Source organism: Protobothrops mucrosquamatus, unplaced genomic scaffold (genome assembly GCF_001527695.2).
Source record: "Protobothrops mucrosquamatus isolate PMUCROS unplaced genomic scaffold, P.Mucros_1.0 scaffold_199, whole genome shotgun sequence".
Classification (NCBI taxonomy): Eukaryota; Metazoa; Chordata; class Lepidosauria; order Squamata; family Viperidae; genus Protobothrops; species Protobothrops mucrosquamatus.
Window position 1 is genome coordinate 1,044,369 of NW_015386275.1, and position 11,929 is coordinate 1,056,297.

At 39.1% G+C, this 11,929-nt stretch overlaps 1 protein-coding gene across 1 annotated transcript in view; it reads right to left on the reverse strand.

Annotated features, from left to right (window-relative positions):
• Positions 1 to 11,929, reverse strand: part of COL6A1 (collagen type VI alpha 1 chain) — a 76,156-nt gene that overhangs the window by 27,822 nt on the left and 36,405 nt on the right. Inside the window, exons 20-21 of the mRNA XM_015825540.1 lie at positions 6,831 to 6,893; positions 1,321 to 1,383 (exon numbers count right to left, since the gene is read on the reverse strand). Of these exons, the coding sequence (XP_015681026.1) occupies positions 1,321 to 1,383; positions 6,831 to 6,893 (126 nt within the window). The remainder of the gene's footprint in view (positions 1 to 1,320; positions 1,384 to 6,830; positions 6,894 to 11,929) is intronic.

Here is an 11,929-nt window from a genome sequence, read left to right on the forward strand (position 1 = left end):
CTGACCTAGGGAGGATTTTATTTGGGGTTTATCTTTTAACAATTTGATAGAGACACAACTTTAAAATTTGATTTAATTCGGTTTTATCGGGGGGGAATGTATTTATGTTTTGTTTTAAATATGTTGTGCGCCGCCCTGAGTCCCGCTGGGAGAAGGGCGGCATATAAATTAAATTTATTATTATTATTATTATTATTATAGATCTTCCTCACATAATCCACATTTTCTCATATTTCCAACTTTCTAACTTGTTTTTATCAGCTAACCATTGGTAAAAAATAAGTTCCATGTCATACAGTATTCAGTTTCTTCTTTTTCTTTAATTTTTAATGTTAACCTATCCATTTCTGCACATTTCAGTATTTTTTTAAATTATATTCTCTTCTATAGGGGTTTCTTCATTTTTTCAAAATTGTGCATATACTATTCTAGCTGCTGTTAATATATGTAATAAAACTAAGTAAGTATTACCTTTATAATAGTTCCCTGGTAACATGCCCAATAAGAATGTCTCTGGTTTTAAATCTGTATGTTGTTTTATCATTGCTTCCAAACATAGGTATATTTTATTCCAATATTTTTTTGTTTTGGGACATGTCCACCACATGTGATAATACGAACCTGGTATTTGATTACATTTCCGGCATTTAACAGCTTTATCTTAGTACATATTCACTAGTCTTGCAAGTGAAAGGTGCCATCTGTAGAACATTTTATAAAGATTTTCTTTGTACACTGTTGACATTGTAAGTTTATAGTTTCTGTATATATCCTTTTAATTAATTTCTCCTCTATCCCCATTAGAATCTGATCCAATTCAGTTGGTTCTTTATAAAAACCATATATCTTCCTGTCTTTTTCCTATCTGGATTGTATCTGTAACTGTGGCCACCATGATAGATCAATCCCTAGTCTATTAAGTTCTTATTTAGTTTTAAGTTCCCCTTTTCATTTGGTACATCATTGTATCTTGTAATTTTTTTCATATTAATTACATTTGGATGTATTAGCACCTCTTATGAGCCTGATATATTGAAGGATATAAATATAAAACCCAGAAATATTTTGGGAGTCAACTTTTTTAACCTTATTTATCTTTTGCAGAGTTTATTCATTTGTTTTCCATGCCTCACAATATGAACATCATACAACATCAACCAATAAAATAATACTCTTAAATATACTAAATATATAAATTCACATCTAAAAATGCACATTTCTTTGTTTTAGTTGACATCTTATATATCCTGTAACATTGTTGATCTGAGAAATGTGTGTATTCAGTGAGATATGGGATTCTCCCCAACCATAGACACCAACCTCTGGTCCAGAAGCTCCTTCATCTCCTCTAAAGCCCTTAGGTCCAGGTGCACCTACTTTACCCTAGAAGAAAAATGTTAGTTCAGTGGTTTCATCCTTCTCTAATACAGGGCTTTTCAACCAGTGGTACGGGTACCACCTGTGGTACATGGGCACCTGGCAGGTGGTACGCGACCATCCTAGAAAAGTGGTAGTGGGGGAGGGGAATGAGCTGAACTGGTGGCAGCACTGCACAAGCCTGAGCGAGAGATGGCTGGAGCTGCAGGGCTGTCAGGGCTCAGTGGAAGCGCCAGGATCAGCGCCGGTTTCCAGTTGGAGCTCGGCGTGATCTTGGTGCTTCTGCTAAGCCCTGAAAAAGCACCAATCAGCTGGAAAGCAGCACTGATCCTGGTGCTTCTGCTGAGCCCAGAAGAAGCGCTGATCAGCTGGAATGTTGCAGCATCTCCAGGCTCTTGTGATTTACATTCAGATTTCTTGGCAACTGATTCATATTTATGACGGTCACAGTGTCCCAGGGTCATGTGCAGTGACCAAAACCTGCTGCAACCACCCAGCAGGCAGAGGGAATAAAAACCAAACAACCCCCCATCCCATCCACGCTGCCAATCCTCAACAGAAATGCTCACAACAATGAAAACCTCGGACAGGAGGAAGAGTGCCGCCAGGTGGGCAGGCAGGTGTCTTGCTCGGCTGTGCCTTGGGGGGCACTTTTTTCAGTGCCATTGTAACTTTGAACAGTCACTAAGTGAACTGTTGTAAGTCGAGAACTACCTGTACTTTATCATTTTTTTCCTTTTTTTGTGTGTGTCAAGTTTTTGCCACCTTGCTAGGCGACTGGTGGTACTCGGATATTGCCATATCCTAAAAGTGGTACAATGGGTGAAAAGGTTGAAAAGCCCTGCTCTAATACATTGCCAGAACCAACTAGTTTTGCAGAAATCACAAATCTTGTCCTGTAACCTCACAAAATGATCTGAAGAGAGTTTCCTGAAGCTGCTGTTCATTTCATATCCTTCCTTCCTTCCTTCCTTCCTTCCTTCCTTCCTTCCTTCCTTCCTTCCTTCCTTCCTTCCTTCCTTCCTTCCTTCCCTCCCTTATTTGGAATGGGCAGACTTAGGAAGGAGTTTGGTTTAGAGGCCTCAAGTTATTTATACTTTATTAGTATAACAAGACCCAAATTCTTTCATATTGTTAGTTCTACAGGGACATTCACCATCGATTGATTATCCCCCTTTTAACTAAATTTCAAGGGCATTCCAATAATTTTTATATGCATTATTTGTTAGATAAACAGGACAAATCTATTCCTCTAAAAGTAGCAAAATTCTGCTATATAAGCTTCACCCACAAATGTTTGCCTACAGTCTTTGATGGTAGGGGTTAACTTTGCTTTGTTGTTTTACTGCGCTGAATATATTTTTATTGGTCAATGACTGAAATATAATTTCTGTTTGTCTGTATATTAAGGAGAAAAAGAATTTTTATATATTATTATTATTGAAAATATTTTGCAAGCAAGTAAACCTTTTCAGTTTATAATCTCTTATCCAGTTTAGCTGTTGTTGATAACTCATGTCAACATTTTAGCTTGGGAAACCCTGAGGAGATCACATGCTGCCTGATTTGTCCCAAATTTAGAGGCTAACGATACGTAAGTTAAGAAAGCATATCCTCTGCTATTGCTCATCTTTTATATGGACAATTTCAATGGTTTGGGTTTTTTAAGATAATTTCTGCAAAAACGATATTACTTCATGTTTTTGTCAACTGATTTATCAAACGGTTCAGTGTTTCTATTTACAAGCAACATTGATTACATATTTTACCAGTCTGGATCAAGAATAGGATTTGAAAAGTCTCCCATTATCTGACATACAAAATAAATAGCTGTAACTTCTTAGATTTTTACTGGAAAAGGGTGTTATTTGTAAATGTTGCTTGTAAATGTTCGCTCTGAAGGCAGATGTGCTAGGGACTAAATCCAATTACTCATCCCTTTTCTTTCTCTACCACTGGGTTGTTGCAATGAGAAATTTCCTTACAGTGAGAATAATTAACCAATGGAAATGCTTGCCTTCAGAAGTTGGGGGTGCTCCATCACTGGAGGTTTTTAAGAGACTGGACAGCTACTTGTCGGGAATGGTATAGGGCAGTGGTGGGATTCAAATAATTTAACAACTGGTTCTCTGCCCGAAGAGCAACTTAAGAACACATAAAGGCACGGGCGTCCCTGAACGCTAAAAGTAAAGAGGGGTGGATGGACTAAGCCACCTGAGGAAGAGGCAGAGGTGGAAAACTGCTGCAGGGTGGTCGGTTTCATCCACCACCACCCAGGAACAAAACTTCTCAAGCGGCCCTGAGGAGACTTGGTCGCCAGGGTCGCACCTACTTGCACAAAGCAGCAGCCTGTGTGGGCTGCCTCTGTCCCATCTGGGCAAGGGAGAAAGGGGGCTTACAGTAACTTCCTTTACCTCCCTCCCTCCGTCCCTTCCTTCCTTCCTCCACATAGCGATTTTTCTTGCTGACCTGCATCAGCCGGTGTCTCACTTCTCCGTTCTGGAAATGGAAGCCCCGTTTTCTGCCACTTTCCTCCTGGCAGAAGGGAGGAAAGGAAGGACGCTTCATGTGGAAGGACGCTACGGTAAGCTCCGGGAAAACTACGCCAGCTGGAGCTGGGCAAGAAAGGCCAGGCTATCCTTCCCCAATGGTTCTGCAAAGCCCTTGAGAAGTAGATCTGCTTCCTGCAAGGTTGGCCTGATCCTCTACTCAAGGGCTTTGCAGAACCATCGGGGAAGGGGAGCCTGGCCTTCCTCGCCCATCTCCAGCTGGCGTAGTTTTCCCAGAGCTTAGCATCCTTCCATACAAAGCATCCTTCCTTTCCTCCCTTCTGCTGAGAGGAAAGTGGCAGAAACGGAGAAAGTTTCCAGAACGGAGAAGGGAGATGCTGGCAAACGCAGGGTGGCCAGAAAGTGCAGTGGCAGTGATGGGAGGGCTAGCAGAGGGAGGCGTCAGGGAAGTCTTGCGCCCCCCCGGTCACAGTGCAAGCCACAGGATAGTTGGTGGAGGAAGCGGCTGGGACCGAAGAAAGCCCTTCCAGCACCAGACGCAGCAGTTGTGCAGTGGTGGCAGAGCCTTTCGCCATCACTCCCCCCTGGTTCCGATATGGCAGAGAGGGACCAGGTAAGGCCCATCCTCCGTAGCATGGCAGTCCGGCTCGAGAGGGGAGTGAAAGGGAAGAGACGGGCGGGCAGCTGACATGATCGAAGGCACCATTTGGTTTCTGTTGCTCCTCTCTTGGACTTTTGGGGAGGGTTTTTTTTTCTTTTTTCCCCCGCCTGGAAGGAAGTTGAACGAAAACCAGATGTGTTCCAGAAAACACAGATTTATCATAACCGGTTCGCCAAACACAACAAAAAATTAAGTATCAGTTCTACCAAACCAGTGCGAGCCAGCTGAATCCCACTACTGGTATAGGGTCTCCTGCCTGAGCAAGGGGTCGCACTAGAAGACTTCCAACGTCCCTTCCAACTCTGTTATTCAATCAAACTTTTTTTTTTTGGCATGGCTCTCCAGTGTTGCTGTTGCTGGAGCTTTGGGGATATCAGATCAGGAGTAAAACTTTACAAAACAGTAAGTTCAAATGCAATCTCTTTGCCTCAGATAAATGAAAATTATTCAGATTTCCCCAATTGGCTATGGAACTCAGCTTTTACCAGGTTCATTACAAACACTGTGCAAATGCTAAGAGTTATATACATGTACATATATATGTTTGGCAGGTGAGATTTCAAAAATTAATTGCATTTTAAAAATGAGAATCCATTAGTATGAGATTCAAATATACTTGCATCAAGTATGAATTATCATTTAGGTTCACATATTCAGGTAGACCTCTATTTACAACCATAACTGAGTCCAAAATTTCAGCTACTAAGCAAGATCTTTATTAAGCGAATTTTGTTCCATTTTACAACCTTTCTGGCCCCAGTTTTAAGTGAATCACTGCAGTTGGTAAGTTAGTAACACAGCTGTTAAATGAATCTGACTTCCCCATTGATTTTGCTTGTCAGAAGGTCACAAAAGGTGAACACATGATCCCAGGACACTGCAACTGTCATAAATATGAGTCAGTTGTCAAGCATCTGACCATGGGGATGCTGCAACAGTTGTAAGTATGAAAAACGGTCATAGGTCACTTTTGAGTTGTAACTTTGCACAGTTGTAACTTTGAACAGTAACTAAACAAACTGTTGTAAATCGAGGACTATCTGTACTTGCACAGCAAGGGGGATGCAGAAGCCTGACCTTGCAATATTTTAAAAATGGAGGTTACCCATGAACATTTAATAATATTTTATGTGAACAGTTAAAGTTTCCCCATGGAAAGAATAGCGTTAGGATGAGTATGACTTATTTCTTTACTTAAAGCACATTTTCATACTTGTCATTTAGAACAAACTACAAAGACAATAATCATCAGGAAAACTATACAATTTTAATTTTAGTTCTGTGCAACTGTACTGTCTAGGACATATAGTATTATCAAATAATTTGTCAGGGTGTAGCTTTCCATCGATCCAAGAAAAACATTGTAATGGCTTAAGAACCAAAATAAATAGCTTTAAGAACTTCCTATTCCCACTTGTTATAGCCCTTTCTAATTTGTTTTTCCTAAAAGAGGTATCAATTTTCATTATTTTACTGATGTCAATTTATTTGACAGTTTGGTTTTTTAAAAATTTCATTCACTTGAATCCTGAGTTCTAAGGTGTGATTCATGCCCATTTTGTATCCCACTTAGAACAAATAATTGTGGTGTCCTTTTCTTTTTAAAAGTCTGTTGCCTTAAATGTCTTGAGGAACTCTTGTTTGGTCACCTTGATGCAATATGTTCAATTTTGTATAGAAAAACACAGAGGGCTCTTATAGCAGGGAAGGTTCTAAATGGGATTTATGTTAGCTTTTATCCTAGCTGCTGTTTTCAATTTGCCATTTTGGTGCAGAACATCTGCATTTCATTTTAACAATACGTGTTATTTTACAACTACAAACTGGACAAATATAACAGAGCAAGGAGCCTCACTTTGGAGCATTATGGGATGGAAATGTCCTGGATCTATGGAAGGACACTTATCCTCTATAGCTGGAATAACAGGCCAGTAGATATATGTGCAGAGAGGAACTCATTAATCATGTGAGTTTTCTTATTCAATGTATATTTCCTAGCAGTACTGTCTGTTCTTGGTAATGCTAATGATACAAGGATCACATTATGAGTAGGAATCAAGTCCTTTTTGACTGTCTTAATTGCTTATAAGGCTCTTTGCATTACTCCCATGAACACTGATTACACTAATTGCTCCTCACTGCAAAAAAAAAAAAAAAAGATTACTCAAATTAATACAGAGCAGGGGCCTGTCAAATATTCTCTTCCTTTCTACTCATTGATTTACATTCTCCCTCTGCCCAACTGAGAGATTGAGGATGCAGAAGAACTGAGAGCATCTTACTGGTTCTCCTGGTGGTCCAAAAAGTCCCTCACGGCCTTGTTCTCCTGGTGGACCTAGCTCACCCTAAAAAAAAGGAAAATAAATGAGGCAATATTTGCAGAGAAGAATAAGTAGAAAAGCAGAAGAGAAAATATAACATCTGCAGAGTTGAACCATACGTGTTCCAATATACTAAATTATACCATATTTTGCCTATAGTCAATGCAGGAAAACAATATCAAGCAAACACTATCAAAGGCCCAGATAATCTTAAAATCCATGGATTATCTACTCAAAAAGCTATTTTTTTAAAAAAAAAATATCACATCTTATCCAGAATCCTCCAGGGATTGGAGGATTTTTGGCATAATTGTACTGTATGTAGGATCCATTGCACCATATTGTCATGAAAGCCAACTATTTCCAACATTCTTGCCAATTTGCTTGCAGAATAAAGAGTACTGAGAAGTTAATGGCTCATATGGGACTATGAGAGTGGCCAGAGGAAAACATTTGTTCACATATATCCTCCTTTGCCTCAACTGAGTTGATACAGTATCGATGACCTGACAGGAATGCCCAAAGGCTACCTGGAACTGAAACTGACTGCTGGGCTGTGGCATTTCTAGCCATTCTGTCTACTTGGTCCCCTCTTGGTGGTTGAGTTCTTGTCATACTCAGTCATGGACACTACTCACTCTCTAAGGCTTTGTCTACATCATGGCAAATGAACAGCACTGCCTCAAAGAACCAGCAGTGAGCAATTTCCCTTGTGTTTCAAATACTACCACTGAGCAACAATTTCCTTCTATAGAATGCCAAAGTATGCTGTACTCATGGGACAGTAGCACAACAGAAGGGGAAGAAGCCAAAATAATGAGGTGTCTAACACAGCCGCACACTGAGGAATATTACTGTATTACCTAATCTTAATTAAGAGGTCTTGGGAAATACAAGGAGTCTGTGGGAAGCTAGACTGTGAGAACATTAGTGAAGGGCACAGTGGAGAGGGAGCAAGAAGAGAGATTGCTGTTTGTCATCCCTTTTTCTGAGAGGTAAAAACATGAGAATGGTCAGAGCCAGATTAATTGAGGGACTTCTGGAGAAAAATGTTTTATTTGTTTGAAAAATAAATATAGTAGGGCATACAATCACTTGTATGGCAGCACTCCTTCTTCCTCTGTGCCAAATCTTCATATAAACAGAATGCTTGGTTCATATGAAGAATTAGGAAATGTCTCTGCTTTATGAATTTGGAAAGAGGTAGATCAAGAATCCCTTTTCTGAAAATGCCTGCTGTACTCACAGCTGAAGATTTGGACTTGAATTGAGCAAAGAACGATCCTAACAGGAAATTTTTACCGTATAATAATGCAAATTATTAATTATATAATGATGATGATTAAATAATCATTATTCTATCATCTGAGTTTGAAACAGATATACTGTCTTCTCAGAATGTCAGTAAGTTTGTTTCATTGTAGATACAAAACCCACCTATTTAATTATTTGTTAGCCTTTGCTCTATTGACAGTAGCATGTTTTTAACTGAAAGCCAGCAGCAATCGCCAGCTAGACTATCAAGATAAGCCTGGAAAATCCAGATTCAAGTCCCCATTAACCCATGAATATTATACTACCATGTTTTACGGATAATCACATTTTTGTTTGACTTAGCTTCCAGGATTATTTCCTAGAGAAAACAGGAAGTGATTTAGCATTCCACCATGGATAAAAGGTAGAATATGCTGTAACTAGGTCCAATGAGTAATTGGAACTATATTCCTACATAGGCTGGATATTATGTTAATAGAAGCTCCAACCATTTTTTTCTTGTAGCAACATTCACACAGAGAAATGACAAATTTTGTTTGATGCAAAACTGTCAAGGTTTATTTGCAACATGTTTATCTCTATTTTGATTTCTCATAAAGCATACTTCCTATAAAACAAGAACTTCCTTTTCCTTTGTTCCCCCCATGAGGACAGAAAGCTCAGTTGCAGAATTTTGATCAAAACATGTTACTTCCTCCATAATCCTTTCTTGTTCTTTGGAACCATAAATATCTACCTCTTAGGCCTGCTACATCTGAGCTGAAGAACTCCAGGAAATCACTAGATGACAGCAAAGAGATATAAAACCAGAGAATCTAATGTTTTGGAACTAGTTGCATTGAACATCTGTCCACATGTGCTCCTCAAGTACAGTTGAAATTCTGTTTGAGAAAACATCAGACGTAAACAAAAAACTTATAAACATACTTTCCTCCTCAAATCCCTTTGTAACTTAACAGGGAGAGTTATGGTTTTGAAGACATATATGGGTTCCATTCCACTACTTTTAGCAACCATCAGGAAAACTGTTTGCATTTAGAATAGGACATTTTATCATTCCTTTTAATTCACATATCAAATTTATCCAAAAAGAAGTTAGATCATGAGACGTGGTAGTATCGTTATATACTGCACTATAACCAGTTATAGAATATAACTGGTTATAGTGCACCTCCCCCTATAGAGGAGAATATAACCAGAATACTATAACCAGTTCTGGTTGCCATGATACAAAAAGGATGGTAAGATCCTAGAAGAGATCTTACCATCCTTTTTGCAGAGAAAAGCAACAAAGATGATAAGGGGTCTTGAAGGTAAACTGTATGATGAACAGTTGAGGGAACTAGACGTAGGAGATGACCAGAGTCCAAGGAAGGGGTCAAACGCATCATTAGTCATGAGTCCCTTTGCGCCCACAAGAGATCTACGTAAGTCCAGCCCACCTTGAATTCCTTTGACTCTTATCTACCGCCAGTTTGCTTTGACAGTTAGTAGTTCAGACTCTTGTAGAGAGCTTAAGCTTGCAATAAACCTTTGTACCCATTTGAATTTCCTGGATTTTCTGATTTTCCTGGTGCCTGACACTAGATGTCTAGCCTAATAAAGAAAAGGATTAGGAGTGACATGATAACTGTCTTCCAGGATCTGACGGTAACAGAAAAAAGGGAGTCAACTTATTCTCCAAAGCATCTTAGGATAGGAATAGAAACAATGGGTGGAAGCTCATTAAAGAGAGATCCAATCTGGAACTAAGAAAACAATTTCTGATAGCAAGAACAATTAATCAATGGAACAGCTTGCTTCCCAGAGTTGTGGGTATTCCATCATTAGAGGTTTTCAAAAAGAGATTAGACAGCAATTTGTCTGAAATGGTATAAGGTCTCCTGCCTTTGGCAAGGGGTTGAACTAGAAAATTAGACTGCCACCTAAAATAGAATTAAATCGTGTCCTCTCCTCCAACAAACATGTCTTTACGAGGCATATTTGTTTAGGAATATATTTGTAACTGCCAGGAGCCCACAAAAAAGAACAGAGGCAAGACAAAGAAGACATCTGTATTAGTTGAATTAATGACTATTAATTACATTAATTAAACCATGGTGTGTCCCTGTGATACTCTATGCCAGTGAAAGTTGGACTGAAGAAACAGGACAGGAAGAGTATTAGTGCCTTTGAACTTTGGGGTTGGAGAAGACTCTGGAGAATGCCATAGACAGGCATAAAAACAAACCAATGAATCATTAAACAGATCGACTTAGAGTTCTCACTTTAAATATCATACTTTTGACACATTATGTGAAGACCTAACTCTGGAAGTGGCTTTAATGTTGGAAAAGTGGAAGGAAAGAGAAGCAGAGGACAATCAGCAGGAAAATGGTTTGACTCAGTTACAGTGGTGATGGGTGCACTATTGGAAGACTGGAAAAACCAGGTTACAACAAAGAATAACAGGGTTGGAAGGGACCTTGGAAGTCTTCTAGTCCAGCCTCATGCTCATGAAGAAAATCTATCTGTGTGGTGATTAGAACAACACTGATTTGATGGCACATAATCAATCAATCAATTACATTACTTATCTGTAAAATAACACAGACAATTTATCAACTTGATTGCCCAGTTGCATATACCAATTATCCCATCTCTCATAGAAACCACTCCTATCCACAGAAATGTACAGACACAAACATTTTCTTCCAGCAGAAACAACAAATGAAATAACAATAGTAATGTTTATAAAAGCCAGAATTGAGACGACAGCAACAGACAGCAAGTGGACCACCTGAAGAAAGAGTGGACCACCTGATTAGCTGCTGCAAGAAGATAACACATATTGTTTACAAACAATATCATGACAAATATCAACAATAGTGCATTGGAAGATTCGCAAGAAATACCATTAGCCTACAAGTAAGAACTGATAAGACCATAAAATAGAGAAAATCATAGAAAATGAAGAAGCTAAAATGCTCTGGGACTTTAAAATTCAAATAGACAGGCACTTGCCACATAACACACCAGACTTAAGAACTGCTGATAAAAAAGACAAAAATGTCTGGACAGTGGATGTGGCAATACCTGGAGAGAGTAGAACAGAAGAGAAAGAACTGGAGAAGATAACAAAATATAAAGACCTGCAAATAGAAATAGAACTGTGGCAAAAAGAAAGCAAAGGTAGTACCAATAGTAATAGGGGTTTGGGGTGAAATCCCAAAAGAACTGGAGCATCTCTTGAACACCATCAGCATTGACAATTCACCATCAGTTTGTTGCAAAAGGCAGTTTTGCTCAGAACAGGTTACATCCTGTGACGATAACTTTAACACATCCATATCTGCCTATTCCAAGCCTATCCCAAGGGAAGGACTCAATAAGTGGATAAAAATGCCAAATCCAGTCTGAATATCTGGCTGGCTATGCAATGAACTACAATAACAATACCATCACCATGAGGTGAATGATTTAAGGGGAAACAGAATAGGATAAATGGGGGGTATAATCAAAAATGTATCTCTACCCACCATTTATTGGTTAAAGACATTATTTTGGAACGTAAAGGTAAGACAGAGAATATATATATATATATATAAGTTGCAGGGGGATTTGAGATGGTGAGCTTCATTGCTGTAGTTTGGCTTCGTGTTCGTGGTCGTGCCACATCTTTATGGTGGGTGTCAGTTTGCTTCATGTATGGATTGGAGAGGTTTAAAGTGGCTAATGATGCAGCTGTGGACTGGCTTCTAGTTTGTGGTCGTGCCTCATCATCTGTGTGGGTTTGGGTTTGCTTT